Raw genomic sequence first — 21283 nt, 5'->3', positions numbered from 1 at the left:
TAAACAGATGATTTAATTAAATAACGAGGAATTTTTTATTTTTAATACTGTATATTTCAATTAAAAAGTTTCCAAACTGACCCAGAAGAATTTTAGAAGAAAAAAAGCTTTGCCAGCTTTTTTCTTCTAAAATCCAGTAGACATACTTGCTCAAGAACTTCATAATTTGCCATTTCCTTAACCATACCTAAGAATGACACTGAAAGTTCTAATGAAGACTCTTGTCTTCAATTTATTAAAAATTCGGTATGGCAGATTCACTACCTACAAAAAAATTTTAAATTCTACCATCATCGATGTTAAAGGTTAAAAAATGTTTAGTGACTAAAAAAAGAATACTCATGCAAAGTTAACAACATAATTTAATAAATACTGGAAAAAATAGAACAAAAAGACAACAATATGTTTAAAATAAAATTATTATTATTATTAATTATAAATAATAAAAAAACTAATAAATTAAAATTTATTTATTAGATGTCATAACATAAAGTAGAAATTTATTTATTTATTATATTGCAATCGATTACATTATTATCATTACTATGAATAAAATATAATATAAAACAAATATATAATAAATTAATATACATTATTTGAATATTAACTTTGAACAAAAAAAATTAATTCCAAAGTTATTAAAAAAAAAAAGAAGAAACAAAATTAAATATACCTTGTGCCCCTTTATTTAAAAAAATTATATATCTATTACTAATAGAAAAAATTGATTTTAATTAAAATAATTTTAAAATTGCTAAAAATAAACTATTAAGAAAAAAATGAAAAAATTTTGTAATTTACAAAATATTGTAAGCGTTGAAAATATCAATTATATAACAAAAATTAGACAAAATTTATTACGAATACAATAAAGGTTGACAAATACTAAAGACAAACACAAAACGAAACAAAGAGAAAAAAGACATTAATGACTAACCACTATTATAGTCAACATTTAAAATATTATAACATATATTTATTCTTTTTATACTACTATTATTAAAAATATAAATTTTTTATAATATCCTTATGAGTACAAATAATAATTTCTAAAAACATATGATCGAATCGATTTAGCTATTAATTTTAATTACAGAATATTATTTAATTATCTACTACAAAAATATAGCTGAACCTAAGAAAAAAGTTACTTAATGCAGTAAGAATTACACAGTTAAAATAATAATAATACTAGGCACTATTAAATTTATTAATAATAGTGATATAGAATGTTTGTAAAATCATTTAAAAAAATATTTATACAATTTATTTTCATTTTTTAAAGCACCAAAAATTGTCGCTTTTAAACCTAAATCATATAATTTTAGGTACACAGGATTTATATATATACATACAAACATACATAATACCTCTTCTTATATATATATATATATATATATATATATATATATATATATATATATATTAACACTTGCAATTACAGACTGATAGCTGGTTACAACCGGTACACTTTTTTGACAATATGAATTTCATACCGTGTGAAAACCACTAAGCCTAGGTAAGATTCAAAAGTAGAATCTTCGAATGAAAGACAGAGATGCTATTGCTCCACAGTAAAGATTGACAGATAGCAATTGCTACGTATTAACAGAAAAACAATTGTTCCTTGAACAATATGTAGGATTTTTACCCGGTTTGTAACCCTTTTGAGGAAGTTACACTACCTATTTCAATAATATGTAATAAGATTTATAAAAATATTGAATATTCGACTTACATTAACAATCTTCAATGAATAATTATAAAAAATCTCCATCTACGGTTTGCCATCAAAAAATAAATAAATACATATATATATATTGACTGAACTAGATTTAAACTCATATCATAAATGTAAAATTTTACTACATTATTTCAAACTTTTGTTAAAAAAGTGAATTATTTTTAAATATATCAATAAAAAGGATTGTATGACTTCACAAACACCTATATTCGTAGATATTAATGTTTATAAATATATATATATATATATATATATATATATATATAAATATGACACACAATGAAAGCTTCATAAATTTCATGATTGTTGTGCTTTTGCAAATTACAGAGGCGTTATTTAAAAATAATAATAATTACATTTTACACAAACAATAACAATGACATAGCCTGTACAATATAACATAAATAATAATATAACTTAATATAATGTACGTAAAAATTGTAATATAATGTATTGAGTGAATGATTCTGATTTATGTATTACAATATAACATTTTTTTTATATATATTTTGTTATTTATTTTTTGTTTTTTTAATTATGTATTTTTTTTCATATTATTTTCTTTTTAAATTAATTTACTGATGTGCAATGGGAATCATTTTTTCTGGAGCATTCAAAGCCGGAAGCGGTGCTTCAACAGTTAATACACCATCTTTACTCAATGATGATTTAATATTTTCAGGATTGGTTCCTTTTGGAAGCAAAAATTCCCGATTGTATTCCCTGTAAACAGATTTACTGTCCGACTTCTCTTCATGTTTGGCATGGACCTGTAAAAGCAAAAAATTAACATTTTAAAACAAGAACACAAAATATTTTGAGCAATCAATAGATATAATGCATGTGTTTACTTTAAAGAGAAACAAAATATAAAAGCAGTGACATCAATTATCTACTTGTATTTAGTAAAAACTTTCCTCCTATGGGCCAAATTACTATAAATAATGTGCCAAATGTTAAACTCTGTTTTATTGTATCATACTGTATGCAATTCAGATTCAATAAACTCACTTTTATTATTATTATTATTATTATTATTATTATTATACAAAAACCACTCTCCTACAGCGATAATATGAATTAATATTAAATAAATAGCTACTGATTAAAAACAGATTTTCTCACTGTTGGCACACAAACTATATGCGCTCAAGTTTCAAACCTTATAAAAAAAAACTATGTATGTAATAGTAGATACTGTCACAGGTCTTTCATTTTATTCCATTCTCTTTTGTTTAGTGATTAATTTATGTATATTCTACATTTTCTGGACGATAGTTAATTTTAGCAATGTAAAGAAAACATTAGTAAAAAAATCAAACATTTGAATTTTAATATCTATATGAACATGAATGTTTTGTGAAAACATATTTTTTTTCTCTTATAACTGTAATAACTATTTCCTATTAGCACACTTATGCAAATAAAAACTTTCAGTACATATCATAGAATAAAGGTGATATTATTCTGCAGCAAGGAAAAAAAGGAAAGAAAATTGAATTTCCTATCGACATTCCAAATTTTACTTATTTAATAAAAGCTGCATATATTAAATACAGAAAAATAGTTTTGAGAACTACAAAATGAATTAGAAGGTTCATACCATATAGTATTTTATTCAAAATATAATAAAAACATCTGGCATCATGTAACCACAGGTAAGCAGCCAGGAGAATTAAACCCATCATCTGATTTTTTCCTTCTTTAAAAGTTAGAGCAACCTTTAAAAATAAAAAAATTCCCAATTTTTATTTTGTTCATTATTTTTTTATGATTAATTTGGTGTATAATACACACACAAATTGTTTTTTAAAGCTTTAATATCATAAAAAGTAAAACCTTGCAAAGAAGATTTTTACTCCCAATTTCATTGTTTCTTATTTTATTTTATCCTAGCTCATTGTACCATATTTTAATTTTATGGGCTTTCGATAACACCTGATCTTTAATTCTGACTGTACCCTACACAGTTTGCAAGTTTAACTTGAGAAAACGGAAAATAATGCAATGTTTTGAAGTTATAACCTATTTCTCCGTTACAAGTGAGTTTTGTTTCTGAGATTATTGCTGTGCTGTTAGTGTTATTTTTATTTATTTTATCTATAATACAAAGTGTATTACATACTTTATTTTTTACAAATATTATTTTACCAGAATTAAAAAGGTTGATAAACGCAAATCCCACGGTAACAAAATGAAATCTCAATCACAAGTTTCTGAATCGAAAAATACAATAAGCAGTATATCATTAAGTAAACTTTCATCACCATAGAATGAATATACTGCAAGTGATCCTAAAAATGTGGAAGGGCACATTTATCACTGTATTATAAATTAAGATAATTTACTTCTAGCTATGGCTGATTCTTGTGTTTGTAAATATTGTCTGATAGGTGAACTTATTCTTTCTGAAGCTTGCAGATTTGGCTTAGCCGTTTCATTTAAAATTGAGGTAGAGAAACTCTACCACAATTGTGGTTTTGGAATTGTAACATAATTCAAGTTGTTACATATTATGAAATTAATGTTAGATTAGTATATGCCTTGTGTAGTATTGACCGAGGAGTGGTTGCAAGTAGAATGTTGTGTTCGATGCTTGATTTGTCATCTCCTCCTCAAAAGTTTCAGAGGTATAACAAAATTATGGGTCCAACCATAGAAAGTATTGCTAAAATTTCAATGAAGCAGGCTGCTGCTAAAGCAATTGAAGAAAATTATGGAACATGGCAGAAGACAGGTCCTTCCTTACATGGTGTTATATCAATGAAAATTTCAACAGTTGTGTGTGGAAGCGAGTACCAAAAACAGACTTTGTTAGCAGTGATACATTGAAAATGGATTTTGGATGCTAAGACAACTTATAATGATGTAAATATTAATAAATCGAAGGTGTTGGAGGAAGGTGATAGTGATCCTGAACACGGTGCTGGTCTTCATTAGAATTGTAATTCTAAGTTACATCATGCTTGACTCTATTAGTAACAGATTTTTGTAATTACTGTAAATTTCATTTTTTAAACTTAAGATATCATTTTCTCAAAAACTATTCCAGATACCTAGATGAAATTTTTGTCACTGTATCATCTCTTCCTGCTCTATAAGGTAGTTCAAATAACATTTTATAACTTTTTTAAATAAAATCAGCAGAGATGTATTTTTTTCTGGGCGAAAAAAAAAACTCTTCAGCATTACCATTACCCAGACATAAATTTGTTGTAACAAACATACCTCACATTTTAAAATGAAATGTAAATTGGTAAAAAATGTACCTTCTTTTTTAAAAAAAAAAAAAATCACATATTAACATTAAATATGTAAAAAAGAGATATGATGAGATAAGAGAAAATCCAATTGCTCTACCTTGTATAGAAAAAGTTACGAGTCATAGCTTTTTATTTGAAAGCTCTATCTAAAACAGAAAAGTAAATGGTATCGAAAAATCAGTAAATTAACATGCAAAGTATACAAAAATCCCTAACCCCTTAAGCAATTAATTCAGAGAATCATTTCTTTGTACATAACAATAACTTTTATAAAATACCAAATTAATCAATTTAAAAAGTAATGACAAAAAACTAGCCTCGACCGTGTTTCAACATAATACAGTTCAGAAAGTAAAATGGTTTTACAAATCGAATAACAACAGTTCGCAATTTGTTAACAGTACAGATTTGAAATTTAAATGACAGTTAGTAGAACTAGATTTCTTGTGTAAAAATTTAAGTGGGGTTTTTATGGTAGTTCTTTATTAGGAAAGCTACACAATAAAACTCGAAAATGGTTGTTTTTTCTGTTCGAACAGCAAAAACACGCATTAAAAAATTTAAATATCACCATAGAATAAAATTACATTAATTTTTACGCGACTTGCTTTGAATGATATTATAACTATCAGCATAAGTGAATAATATTTTATAATTGATTATGAAACCATGGCTGCAGAAGGGTTTTACATAAATAACCTTACCAGTTCATTATTTAGGGTATTCATATGTAATTTTAGTTAATTGCAACACACTACACACATGTTTAATAAGATGTAGTATTACTACTAAAAACAATTTATATTTATTTTAAAATAAGATAGCTTACACAAAATATTTAAAAAAAATGTTTTTTTCTTTTTAACAAAACTTTTGGCATCATTACAATTGTGTTGATCACAAACAAATAAATCATCAATTATTTCTAAATAGTTAAGTGTTAACAAGAAGAATAATATTATCTTTTTTTATAAATTTACAAAAATAATTCAAATGCTATAAAATCAAAACTAAAAGTAATAAAAAAACAAATTTCATAAGACTGCAATAAAAATACATCATTTTCATCTATAAACAGGGTAATAAATAAATAGCATCTAACATTTTTTGTTTACAGATGAAAAATAAAATATAATTTTTAAAAAGAATGCTTTGTTGAAAGGAAAAAATTGATGGGTAACAACTTGTGCTAACTCTAAATTTAAATTTACTGGAATTAAACAATAAGAAACTTTGAAAAGTTTTTAAATATATACAGAAACACACAAATATGAAATGTTACAGCTATAAAAATGGTTGTAAAATTTAATGAATATCTGCGATTTACAATTTTTTTTTATAAATAAATTTCATGTAGCCAGCAACACCTTGTAAGTCAATCCAAAACTTGGTTAGAAATATTTTTTTAAAAAACTATAAAAAAGTTTCTTTAACAATTAAAAACAAATACAAAAAAAAACAAACAACTAACTGATCAAGTGGTGGTGGGTGCATCATGAAATGAATTTGTACATGAAACTTCTCAATTTAATATTCACCCCAGAATATATTTCTTTTCTGATTAAGAATGGAATTTGATCAAATACTTAAAAGTAGACCGACTTTATGTTCTAATATAGAAATCTAATAATTTATTTATTGAACATTTTGAGCTTAAGTTTACAACAACCCTAAAATGTAATTCAACTCCATGTAGGTCATTTTTTTGCAGCAACCAAATAAGAAACAGAATACCTAGTCGAGCCCATCAGCAGAACTACCCAATTAAACCATTTAGTATCAAGATATAGTGGTCCTAAGAATATTCATCCAAAACTCAAAAAACATGAGTAAAGGATGTCAAGAAGTTGGGAAGGGATAAGAGATGATTTACCCATGGAAAGACAACAAAACCATATCAAATTTCGCCCAAGGGAGTATCTCCAAGCAATAGGTTTCATCCAAACCTACAATCCTTCAGGAAGAAGACTTTCTTTGGTACAACCACAATCCTCTATCATATCTGTGTACAAACTTACAAGATAAAAATAATAATAATAATTTTAAGGGAAAGATAACTGAATTCTAGATAAAACAGTGAACTGCAACCCTCAGGATCATTTCAAGGGCAGTGTCCTTGAAATAGGGATAAAATATTATTTGAAAAGAAAATGTTTTTACTGATTAATTCATTGTAAAAGTTCAAACCTTATGCTTTAGTAATGCAATAGAGAAATTTTATAATATATTAAATATCATCCAACTGGATTTGAATCCCATATCTTTCTGGATGAAAAGCTAAGATGTCTCAGAAGACAATTTTAATAAATCAGTTACAATAAAACAAAGTTGTGAAATTAAATAATATCAGATGCAACATTACTGCACGGTTTTGATATTTATCACTGACTAATGCCCACCACACACAGCAGTTGATACCAGTTAAAATTTATGATACTTACATTAACCGGGAGGAAATTTCGTTATAAAAACTGCAGTAACCCAATAAAAAAATATAAACATAAAGTTAAGAAAACCGGTCTGAGTCTTTAAGTACTTCACTGCTTAAGGTGTAAGTTTCATTAAACTTGATATTGGATATAACCTGACTAATAAAATAAATAAATGTTAGAAAATAATTCATTATTTTTGGAAACAATCATTCGTATATTTTACGGAAAAAATTCATAAGCCCTAAAATTATCCAAGAATTACCATTTATAAAAAAGATGTGGCATGTATCTGGATTACTATAATCGTAAAATAAAGAGAAATAGACAAATCTGAAAATTAAAAAAAAAAAAATCTGGCAGAAATCCATCTTAATATATTTTAATGTTCATTCCAAACACATAAAATTCTTTTCTAAACAAATAAAAATGTTAAATTTAAGATAAAGAATATGTAAAAAAACATTTAACAAGATTTAAAATAAGTTTTATTATCTAGCAGTGAAGATTACTTTAAGTAAATTAAATATGAAAATTACATGGAAAAAGAAGAAACAAATGAATAAACATGTAATGAAAATACATATTAGAAAAAAAAAGAAAACTATTAGATCCTAAAAAAAAAAAAAAAAAAAATATAGCACGATACCTAGCGCAAACAAATAACAACTGATGATGATTAAACATTTAAAAAATATACAAATCAATTATAATAATACTATGCTTGCGTTAAGTAAATTTCATTTACAATAAAAAACATAAAATACAATAGAAATGAAATAATATAAAATTATTCATCGATCATATAATTACAGGTAGAGGAAATATTGCACAATATCAGTGAATATTGCTAACAGGTATTATTTTTACTTTCACCCTTAAAATTTTAATTAATTGTTATATTTAAGTATAAAAAAATATATATAAATTTATAAAAATTGAATAATTCATTTAAAAAGTAATGATATTAACAAATATTATCCATTTATATAAACTGCAATTCCATCTTACTTTAAAAAATAAATTGATATTAAATGTATCTTACATAAAAACAGTAGAGATAAATATTAAAAAATACGTAAATATTTTAAATATTAAAATACGTAATATTTGTAAATATTAAAATACGTAATATTTGTAAATATTAAAAAAAACACGACTGCCAAAAAAAAAAAAACATTGCTCTTGAATATAGGATAATTAAAGAATGTGCAGGTGACAATTTTGTACATATAATTTTTTTTTTAACAAAGAGGGGGAAAGCTACTGATGTAGTGATCATTTAACTTGAAGTTTAAGGATTCATAGAGTTTGTATCATGATTGGGGGCAAAAACTTCTTTTTACAAATGGGAGAAGGGCGAAATAGTTTTGAAGATTTCTATAAATAAAAATGTTATTGAAATATAATATATATTATATACAGACAGGTATAAATTAAATATAGAGATCCTCTAATAACTTTTCAACCAAGACACAGAAAAGACATAAAAAAATTAAATTTGTAAAATAAAACAATCTATTTACCTCCTGATAAAAAAAATATCTACTTCAATCTATTTTGATGTATAAGACTATATCGCAAAACCAACCCAGCATTGGGAAGGGGGGAGACTCAATAACTTTAAATTGAGAGATTAGGATTGTGACACCATCATTCTAAAGGGCAACAAAGAAAAAAAATTTTTGATGCAAAAAACATCAGATTACAACCCTAACTAGAAAATGGTGGCCATTTAATATTTTTCACAGCTATTTTTAAAAGTGATCTATGCAGCTCCACGTAGTGGTTGTGCAATAAAAATAATAAAACTGTTATTGTACACTTAATAATAAAATTATTTATCAAAATAGTAACTCAATTTAAATACCTCAGAGAAATAATAACAAACAACGTAAATGAAAAAACCTCGATCCAAATAAAAAGAAAAAACTAGCTAAGCACAAAAATTAACTTTGTACACTTAAAATAAAAAATGCCTATTGATAAATGCAATAATATGACACTATAACACAGCATTATAAAATCAGAATCCACAGCAGAAACACCCAAATGAACAATCAGAAACAGACAAATTTCAGAAAACTGAAAGAGTAATTGGAAGAACCTGCATCAATAAAACACCAGAAAAATGGGCAGTGGTGGATTGTGCCCGACAAAGTCTTGTACAAAGAATTACAACTCATCATTGATACTGTGCATAAGAGGAGACTAGCATTCTTAGGTTATACCATGAGGATGCAAGATTCCAGACTTCTGAAACAGCTAGTACAGTAGAATCTCAATATGAAAAGCACAAAGACAGGATTGAGATGGATCAGAGAAATAAGAGAGGATCTGAAATCAGCCTTACACCTGAAGACATTACAGATAAGATAAAATTAAACAAGAAAATGAAGAACAAAAACACTCGTTTCACACTCACACACAAACATTTTCAACACTAGAAAGGGCACAAAGATCAGAACGTAGAAAAAGTACTGGGAGAACCATAAGGCCCAAACAGTCCCATCGAAGAGACTTGGATAATGGACTGACTGAAGTGATCGTAAGGAGTCATAAAAGATGACAATAATACTAATATCTACTTTACTTTATACTAAATGTTGTAGAAAAGGTCATGAAAAGCTTTGGGAAATTGTGGTTGTATATATCAAATTGAAGAGAAAAAAAGCCCAATTCAACATATATATAAGGAGTGGCTGAAATGTAATGCACAGTAACTCATAATTTGCAAATGAAATTTGATGACAATAAAACTAATTTATTTGCAAAAGAAACTTAATTTAATATTAACCACATAGTCACTGTTTACATCAACATATTTCTACCAATGGTGAACCAGTTTTCTCATCCCTCAACGAAGAATGATGGTTGTCTTTCCTTGACCTATGATGTATGACCTCGCTGTGCCTTTCAGTTCATCATTCATGGTGAAATGATATTCTTCCTCTTTAATTGGAAAATCCATCTCCCTTGTCATAATGTTTCAAAAGCTGTTCACAACATCCTTTTCATTATTTGTTTTTTTCTGCAAGATAGTGTGGCATGCACGGTATTCATACTTCACAATAACCCAATTGTGTAATAGTGTGTCCTACTCATTTCTTTCAATATGCCTAATCAGGTGGCAATGGAGGTGTTTTTTCAACAGGGTATGATCAATGAATTTTGAAATATTAGTAGTAGAAACTACAAGATGGCACAACACCTGATGCTTTTGTCCTGTTATGTTCATTTTGGCTGCTCATAAAATTATTTTCTATTTTCATCTGCCTGTTCAATTTTGTTTTTAAGTTTTCATTTGCATTGAATTTGAATTCAGTATTTACAATCTGTTTTTGACTTTGTATGAAAAAAATAATAAAATTTTTAATGGTGACCAATTAAAATCTTTAAACCTTATTTAAAAAAAAAGAAAAAAGAATTAAAAGACAAAAACTAAATAAGTACTTATGAAAATTATATACTTTATATCTTTATATATAATGACAGTCAAATAATTCGTTATTTACAGAATTAAATACATATTTCTATTATTATAAATGAAAATTAATGATAAAATATAAGAAAAAAATTATCTGAAAACAAAAAAAAAGATAAGTTGATACTACTTATTTTTGTTTATATAAAATTTATATGACTATATGTATTTTCCTTGCATATATGTTTAAATTTAATCATTCTATAAAAAGATAAAATTTGAAAATTATTAACCTTTGGACCTTATTTATTTCAACCTGCAAAAGGAGCCAAGTTATGCCTCTTCCAGATGAGTAATACCTCTCTTAAAAACTTAATTCTTAATTGCCGATCTCCATGGCTGATTGGTAGCATCTCAGCCTTTCATCTGGAGATCCTGGGTTCAAATCCTAGTCAGGCATAGCATTCATTTTTCATAAGCTACAAATTTCCATTCTCATAGGACAAAATATTGAAGCAGTCAATGCCCATATCACAAAAAAAAACCTGTTAAGATTAAAATCTGTACATTTAGGTTATTCTTCTGATTTGAGGGAGAGAGAATGTTTTGCAATTTTTTTTATTTTACATCCATGAAAATATGATTTAAGTGTTTCTGATAAATGTTTAACTGCATTGCACTCAAGTCATGACTCCTGCAAGAGTTCAACTCACAATCTAATCTGATTTTTTGGACCGACTTTTTCTGGTTCTTTGTATAGGCAAATTTTGTTCTTAAATTAATATTACAATAGCCTTCAAAGTTTCCCGATAGGAATTTTCTCTAAAATGCACTATCTTTAAGTAGTAGTCATCAGTCAGTTTTGCAGTGAAACGATCTCACCTCTTTACAACATTTTCAAAAAAAAAATTAACTAAGTATTCTAAATTATTTACAATTCACCCAAACTGCCAAAATTAAATAAAATAGACACAAATAAAATACTACACTAGTTGGGAATACAAAATGTTGATACTCGCATTATTTTGACCCGCTACAATAGTTACAATAAAGCAGTTAGAAAAGGGAATTAATAAACCTGTTTAACCTTATAAATATTTTTCAACTTTTCAATTTGTATGTCCTTACATACAGTAATTGAAAAATGTATGAAAAGGAAGAAAAAATTTACATATAATATGCAATTCCAAAGGTTAAAAACCAAGTAATAATAATAATCATTCTTTGTGCATATTAACAGTAATTAAAAGCAACGCCTACATTAATTAAATAAATAATTAATTCAAATAATACACATATAAAGTAAACAGGTCATGGGCAGCTACTTTAGAAAATAATCAGAACATATATGCTGATATATAAATATGTGTATACTGTTAAGAAACAGTAAACAAAAATAAATAAATGAAAACTTATTTGGAAGAAACTAGTATTAAAAATTTTTTCAGTAAGTTTTTAAAATAAAATTTGTTATAAGGTGCAATTATCTTGTTTTCATTGGAAAAAACCAATGAACATATATAAATTATTCATATTTTTATCGTTAAATACTAATTGAACTTTTATTGTATCAAGGAATTTTCTTAACACATTACTGTTACACCATATCCAACAATAGTAACTGTATCATTGTCAATGGTGATTGCCACTTGACAACACTCAGACAGTAACATTCCATGCCTGAAATAATGACCATTATACCACAACTATTACATTGGGAAGTAACATTCTTGAATGAAATTAAGTGGGGAGATGTTAGAGCTGAAAAGCAATTTTAAATCTCCTTTGGGTTTTCTTGCTTAAATCATCATGCCGAGCTAAAATAAACAATCTGCTCTTTTTTTTGTTTCAATCAACTTTAGTAAGCAGTCCACTACTACAATACACACAGTCTGCCATACCATGGTGTATATATTTGTTTATTTTACAATGTTTATGTTTATGTTTAATGTTTATGTTGATAATTTGTTTATGTTAATTAGACAATGTTAAGTTTGGTTAGATTATGTTGATATCGTACAAGGTTCAGTACATGGAAAAATTATTTTTTTCTTTTTTTTTCTGTTTAGCCTCCAGGAATCACCATCAGGTATTATTTCAGAGGATGAATGAGAATGATATGTGTGAGTGTAAATGAAGTCTAATCTTCTACAGTCTCAGGTCAACCATTTCTGAGATGTTTTCCCTTTTTCTTTTTCCTGTTTAGCCTCTGGTAAACAGGTACCATATAAATAATACTTCAGAGGATGAATGAGGATGATATGTATGAGTGTAAATGAAATGTAGTTTTGTACAGTCTCAGTTCAATCATACCTGAGATGTTTGGATGATTGAAACCCAACCACTGAAGAACACCGGTATCAACAATTTAGTATTCAAATCTGTATAAAAGTAACTGCCTTTACTAGGATTTGAACGTTGGAACTTTCAACTTCAAAATCAGCTGATTTGCGAAGACATGTTCACCACTAAGCCAATCCGGTGGGGTGGAAAAAAAAGATATTATTAACCAAACTTAACCTAACACTCACTTCATTTGCTAACCTCATCTAATTACCATTAAATATGTAAATTATATATCATTTTTACTTAAAATAAATTAGGTGGGCTGGTGCTACTTTAGACCACATAATAAAGTAGCACAGATTGGTTTTATGCTATTCTCAATTCCTTTCTATTCAGCACTAATTTTCTAACCTCACTATATTTATTAAATCGTACATCCTTATCTGTTTTATGTACTCTTTATCTTTTACTTTCTACTACAGTTTTTACTATTTTATACAAACATCCTTTAGTTACCGCATTAAGTTAGCACTTACATTTTAACATATAACTGATCGAATTGTTAAGATTCTGCCACAAATTTCTATCCTTTGAAATTCATTGTAACACCTTTATATTATGAAGTTATTTACCCATCAAATTTTCAACACCTTTTATAATACTGTATATAAAAAATTACTTTTAATTTGTTTTCCCCATTTTTCATATTCCATTAATGAAGTAAGTGTGAAAATCAAAACATTTTTTCCAGAATTTCTTTTTAATTCTTAGATTCACATATGATATCATCAGAATTATTTTTTCCATGAAAGCTCTGCTTGCTTGGCCAGTCTGTTTTTGATATCTTGTTTACTTCCTCCATTCTTTTTTAATTTTACCACAAAAAATTTTTTTTTTTAATTCTCAGACTTCTGATGTATTGTATTTTGATGTACTGTATCCTAACATTTAATTTCTCAGAATTTATGATGAAATTTAATTATTTACTTAAAATGGTTTTAATATTTTTAATCATTTTGAAGTAAATCATTTAAAAGTAAAAAGTATAAGTTACTAGAATATAAAGCAAGTGCAGTCATTAGTATCTAGAAATTACTTTGCATTTAATGCTAATATTTTTAATTTTTATATCAGTCAAGTACGTAATGGTTTAAAACAGTGGTTCCCTATCTATGCTCTGCCGAGCCTTAAAGGCTCCACATGCACTTCCCAGAGGCTTCACAGCCACTCCAGGAAAATAAAAATGGATTGCTATCTATATTTTGTCATTTCAATTGATTATCAGAATCAAATTGGCTAGAACTGGCATCAAAACGTATGATTTATCTCAACCCATGTCAGATTACAATTGTATATACAGGGAGTGAAGCTGATATAACGAAGAACCCCAATTACAGGCACGCGACAAATAGTGTACTTTCTTCAACAAATGACCCGCTTCACAAGTTACTGTGTGTATTTAGACAATTTTACTGTAGTCCACAACTACAGTGAACAAACTACAGTTTGGAAAGTCACTGTGTATTATACTTTAGAATTATGCAAAGTATTCCGTTCTTTTGGCATTCGGTCAGTTGTCCTGTGGATTTGTCAGGTGTTGCTCAGTATTAAACTAAGATGTCAGTTGTTCAGTACTGATTGAACATGCTTCATTTCATGTTGTTTCATTTATTAGGATCAATAGTTGCGAGAAACTTAATGTTTCTTTCGGTAGAGGAACGCATTTTTCTTGTTAAGCAAGTCTTTCGTGAAGGTGAAAATTATACTGATTTAGTGAAACACAAGTTTCCTGAAAAATGTCAAAATACTCTTGTTCCTCACCACAATGCAGTTTGAACTATTATCAAAAAATTTCAGGCAAGAGGCTCTGTTGAAGATGCAGATCAAAGTGGAAGACCACCTAAACTAAACAAACAGAAGCTGTTTGATATTTTTGATGCTATGGCCAAAAGTCCATCAAAGTCAATGCATAAGTTAGCACAGCAGCAAGATGTTGGACTTACTACCACACATAAAGTTGAAAGAAAAGATTTGAAACTTTTCCCCTACAAAGTAATGTGTGTTTAACAAGCAAAGATCATGCCAAAAGGCTACATTATTGTCAAAGGTTTAAATGATTTACTGACCAAAATTCTGTAGGTATCCTTGACATGGCATTTTTTTACAGATGAAATGTGGCTTCATCTGGGAGCTATAATTAATTTACAAAATAAATGACTGTGGTCGACAACTATTCCCTATGAATTACAGAAGCAATCTTTACATGAAGGAAAAATTGGAGTCTGGATCAGTGTGAGTAGATTGTGCATTGTGGGTCCAATCTTTTTTTTGAAAATACAGTTAATAGTGATCTGTATTGTGCTGTTTACTTTGAACAAACTTCAGTAGTCAGTTAACAGAAGTGGAAATCAATCACAATTGGTTCTACCAAGATGATGCCACAGCGCGCAGGTCAATGATCTTTTTACGAAATGTCTTTGGTGAACGAATCATTTCAAGAGGTTTGTTGCTCGCATAATCACCCAATTTGACTCCCCCAGATTAATTTCTGTGGGGGCAGCAAAAAATCAGTTTATCACAACCGACCATACACAATTGACAAACTAAAAACCACAATAAAGGCATAAATTCCATTACATCAACTGGTTTAAGTGTGTCAAAACTAACTGAAACGTGTGCAGTGTAACAATAATGTTGGAGGAATTCATTTTAAACACCTTTTATAAATATTCCAGTTGTTATAATATCCATTCTATAAAATAATGAAATAAAAATACAAAGTAATAATTAAGAAAGTTTTCTCATTACACTTCCATCCAGTGCAGCAACTTTCCGAATGCACTGTAGCTACTGATAAGATAATGACAGATCTAAGGCAACAGTTAGCAATATGATGTTTTGTAATAGAAAGGATGTCCGTAAATATTTTACTGCGTAAAAGTTTAAAGACTATGAAAGACAGCGGTCAGTGAAAAATCAGAAAAAAATTATGCTATTAAAATGCTGTGATGAAATACAGGTGGTATGGTATTTCAACTATGCAGTTTATCAAATTTGCCTAGATGAAGTAAAGACTAAGAATCAAAATGTCATTGTTCCATTCGTTATAATATTTAAACAAGAGGATTTATTTTGTCAACTCCTCTTAAACAAGAGTAGTTGACAAAATGGACCTGCCATATATCCTCTTGAATGTAAGAAACAGAAGATTTGTTACAAGAAATAATGCAAATGCGTTGATTTCAACGCACATGTTTTGTACGGCAATTATGAAGGAAAGTACACATCCTTACAGTTTAGAAAGGCTTTAGTCAAAGCAATTGTTGATAAACACTTCATCGAGAAACACAAAAAAGGAAGGCAATGTCAAAAAAGAACCACTGAGTTTGAAGGAACGACACTTTCTTGAATAAATACGACACAGTAAAAAGATAAATGCATCAAGATGTGTCTTATGTTCCCACAACAAAAAAACTGCATTACACAAGATATCAGTGTTCTGAATGTGACAGGACGATGTGCAGCCATCTAATAAGTGACATACTGATGTTTCAGAATATTTCATCCATGAAAGACTATTAAAAACAACTTAAGATAATTTAAACTGATTAATCAGAGGCAAAAAATTTTGAAAATACAACCACAATAACATGTATAAACATCTACAGAGATATTTCAATAAAATCTTGCAAGCAAGAAAGATAATCTTAAATTTCTTATAATTGTAATTAAATCTGTTTTTCATGCAAAATAATTGCTTAAAATTGTATATTAGGTCATTATTAGTCTAATATACATATTAAAGAATAGAGTAAGTAACATGAATTCTATAAAATAAAAAAAAGAATGAAATGGTTGGTTAATGATATATATTCATGGAACCTGTTCATTAAAATTTCAAGTTCATAGAATCTTAAGCAAAAACAAAAAAAGACCAACAAACATATTTCTGTAATCAGTTTTTTGTCAAGTACTGGCATTTCATGGTCCTTTATCAGAATATATGTGTAACTTGATGAAGTATCTATGTCATGATATAAATTACGATCATATAAAATAAAATAATAATCATAAATTACAGAAATAAAATTACAATCATAATCTACAATTATACAGAAATATGAACAATTTTATAAATTAATATATCCTGTGTCAGTTTTTTCATTATGTAAACCATCTCTAGCTAACAGAAAATTACAATTTTCAATTTTAGAATGAAAGATTAACAATCTATCCTTCAGAATCAGTACACTAATTAATATTCCTTCACAACACTCCTTTAAAACGCACAATCAAATATCTCATTATTTAGTTTTTTAAATATACAGCGAGAGAAAAGTATTTTTCACACTCAATTTAAATGGGCAAAAATTTCATTAATTTTCTATTTTAGTTTACTGCTCTCTCTCTCTCTCTCTCTCTATATATATATATATATATATATAAAAGAATCCATTCCAAGTTTTACAGATTAGCTTATGTCAACATTACTGTTCCATAGTTAGAATAATAATTTTATAAATATAATTAATTATTAATGATTACAAAAAAATAAAACAAAGATTAACAATGAAAAAACATAAAAGAATACACAAGTAAAAAAAAATCCTTGAAAAAAAATTTCACAATCTTGAAAAATTGAACTGAATATTATCTTGCAGAGGGTTTAACAAACACAACTAAGTGATGTGAAATGAAATGAAAAATCAGAATGTCAGTGAACAGTAGTTGTACCGGAGTGGTTAATAAAGAGTACATTGTAATACAAAAATTAGCTTATGTAAAATTTGGCTATTTATTCTGAAAAGATATTTATTTAACTTCTGATAAAGAATTTATCCTTCTATTAAGATACAAACCTATAAACTGGGGAGGAGCCCACCTAATTCAAATAATAAATAAAATTACGATATAACTTTACGTGAAACAGTCATGATATGTTTATATGCGAAGAACAATTTGTTTAACTACAAAGAAGCATTTTATAAGCTGTGTTCTAAACACAGTAAATACTCTATGTAAGATTCATCATCAATTGTTCTTGATTGTAAATTTAAAGATTTTATCACAATAATAAATATTCAAGACATGTTTGTGCATCACATTAACCTTATTATTATTAAAATAAGCGTATTATAATTTCTATTCTGTTATGTATATGTATAAATCCTTTGCATTTTCTTATTTTTAACACAGTTATTTATTATTTATCCTAATATCCTTGACTTATTTTGTTAAACTTATTTGCATTTACTTGTTGCTATGACCTTTGATACTAATGTAGATATTTGTTAGCATATTTATAAAAGCAAATATTGTTAATAATTCATAAAAAAAAGAAAGAAAAAAATAGTACTTATGTAGGAATCGTTTCAATTATTTCTTTACGATTGAATTTCGAATATATTTTTTTTAAAAATTGTTAATTTTCACACCTCTGCATTTAAAGTAATTACTAATGTATGCAATTTAATAACACATAATTAAGCATTTTCAAGCCTACACAATTATATCATAATCTCATAAACAAAAACCGACAAGCGATCGTAACAGTATACAATTTAATGGAAGTAGGGTTATACCATTAATTAGGTTTTAAAGACTACTATTTTGATTAAATTAATGATCTTTTGTGTTATTCCACTTATTCAAAAATTTACTAAAAAATATAACATGGTAAGAGACTTTGCATAAGTCTTACCAACTTTCACAAATAAATATAACAAATCTTTCACCTCGTATGTGAAAGTTTCACTTGTTTAACAGCTGATTTTTAGAGTCGAAGGTTCTAAGGTTCAAATGTCTAACTGTTCATGGTCTGTCTCGTATTACTACGTCTATTCGCCGCAAATTGCTCCTCTCCTATAGCAAGTGGTACCATCAGTTACTTTTTCAAATCGCCCACTGCTGTTACTTAACTCGTAATATTAATCCATCTCTCATTCAAAAAATGTGAAGAAAATTATTTTTTATCCACTCGTGGTCTCCCATACTATAATGGGAGACCACGAGCAGATAGACAACCTCTAAAAGATACCTCGTTTATATTTCATACATATTATCCTCATCTCTTCGAGCCATGGGAAATTGATTATTATTCACTAGATGAACAGATTGTAATGTATTCATTAGGAATAATAATAATAATGAAACAACAGAAGTCTACAACATATAGTGGCCGTGAGTAGTAACAATAATCACCATCTTTATTATTGCTATTTTGGAGTCCTTAATGGTGGAAAAAAAAATTAATATAATGGAAACTGTACATCAAACATGAAAACTTACTATTAATCAAGAGTTACAAAAAACAGCATGTCAATATACTGATAGTTCTTAAAGTCAAAAAGCAAACACAGAAATATGTTTTCTGAGAATGTCTAAATTAGAATTCATGTTAAATTTTAACTTATAATCGCAAGGTACACCCAAATCCAATTTTAATCCTACTTTCCATCTTCTTAGTGTCTTTTTTGACATAAAATTTAAGCTTTTATTTTTTTTTTATAACGTAATGTTAACATACATTTTTTTTTAAATTTCAGGTTTTTATTAAACATATATGAAAACTATGATATGGTAATTTTTCAGGAATAATTTTCATCCTGTTACTGGCCAATAAAAAAAAAATCCACAACTAATTTAAAGTTTACATTGTATACAAGTATATACACATATGGATGGGGAAAACTGAGCAAACATTCTCTGGGTTTAGAAGTCTGTAAACAAATTACAATGATTTCGTGAATTAATATATAATGGAAAGATTAGAAAATAAGAATGGATAGATTATTTGATGTAGATTGGTTTGTATATTTAAAAAAAAACAGTCAGGGCGAAATTGGAATAATTTATTAAACCATTTTAAACAAAAAGATTTATTAATGTTTTTAATATTCAAATTTAAAATAAAATTTCACGTTACATAATTAGTAGTTTTAATTTATTAATTAATTAAAAAATTATATTACGTATATATTCATTTCTCAGTTAATTTATTTCAATTTTTTATTAAATTTAAATGGAATTATAAAGGAGATTTGTGTAGGTGTCGTTATGTGTATGTATATAAGTGGGCATATGATAGCGTAGGATTTATATTAAATGAGCAAATGAGAGAGGGTGTGACAAGAATTAAGGAGAGGTAAGAGGAAATAAGGGGCTTTAAATCTTAAAATAATGAGTTTTAAAATTAATAGAAAGAAGACTACAATTTCATCATAAAGTGACATAATAAGGCCACTTTTAAATAACGTGAGATAAAAATTAAAAATAATTTAGTGTCTTAATCTCTCACACACACAACTACAGCATACACGTACTAACACCTACACTTGCTTGTTAGTCTGTCTCTGTTTAGCACGTGCTATCTCTTTTTATTTAAAATTTCCTTAATTTAATTAGAAGAAGCCGCTCTAAATGAAGTAAACTTGTGTCTTTTAAATTATTTTTGAAATCGGTTTTTATTATTAATCTTTAAATATAAATTTTTTATGCCTAAGAATAAATCTTCCATGAGATTTACAGCCAATTTCTTTCAGCAACAGCCTTATTTCATTGTCCCATAATTATAGATGCACAAGTCAAACATAAAAGTAATAAATATAGTATTTAATATACGGCTATAGTATAAATTCTTCTTCTTTCGATTAGATCTTTTTAGATCTCGTTGCATTTTCTTCTTTTCCTTTTCTCTCCTTCGTTTCCAGTATTTTTCTGTTATTATTTTTCCCAATCTTTACTTAATTTTTCTAGTACTTGGTTTTACTTCCTGGTGCCACCCAGTTTCTATCTTTACATTTGTAAAAGTTAAATAATCTATATTATTATATAAAGAGGAAGAGAGTTTTTGTTCTTTCAAGATAAACGAAAAACTAATCGATCAATTGTAAGCATATTGTTATCTATGTTTTTCGCATAACTGACAAAGTTATCTAACGATATATTTCATCTGAAAAAATAATATATATATATGAACGGAACACAAGAATGGCGGGAGTTTCAATATTTCTCCTTACAGATCGCAGAGCCTGGACAATGTACCTTGCTGCTGCATATCTCTATTATCGGGCAGGTTTCATGTGTTATTTAGTGGCAGTTATAAATTTTAAGTTTTATTTATGGGCGGATTTGGTAA

At 27.3% G+C, this 21283-nt stretch overlaps 1 protein-coding gene across 2 annotated transcripts in view; it reads right to left on the bottom strand.

The window, feature by feature from the left end:
• Positions 1-344: 344 nt before the first annotated feature.
• The window catches only part of LOC142332490 (alpha-crystallin B chain), a 72374-nt gene continuing 51435 nt past the window's right edge, over positions 345-21283 (bottom strand). For both annotated transcript variants that reach the window (XM_075378939.1, XM_075378940.1), the window contains one exon: positions 345-2514. In XM_075378939.1, coding sequence (XP_075235054.1) covers positions 2320-2514 — 195 coding nt within the window. In that variant the 3' untranslated portion in view covers positions 345-2319. The remainder of the gene's footprint in view (positions 2515-21283) is intronic.

This window comes from Lycorma delicatula, chromosome 11, assembly GCF_047948215.1.
Source record: "Lycorma delicatula isolate Av1 chromosome 11, ASM4794821v1, whole genome shotgun sequence".
Taxonomy (NCBI): Eukaryota; Metazoa; Arthropoda; class Insecta; order Hemiptera; family Fulgoridae; genus Lycorma; species Lycorma delicatula.
This window is presented reverse-complemented; position numbering and strand designations above follow the sequence as displayed.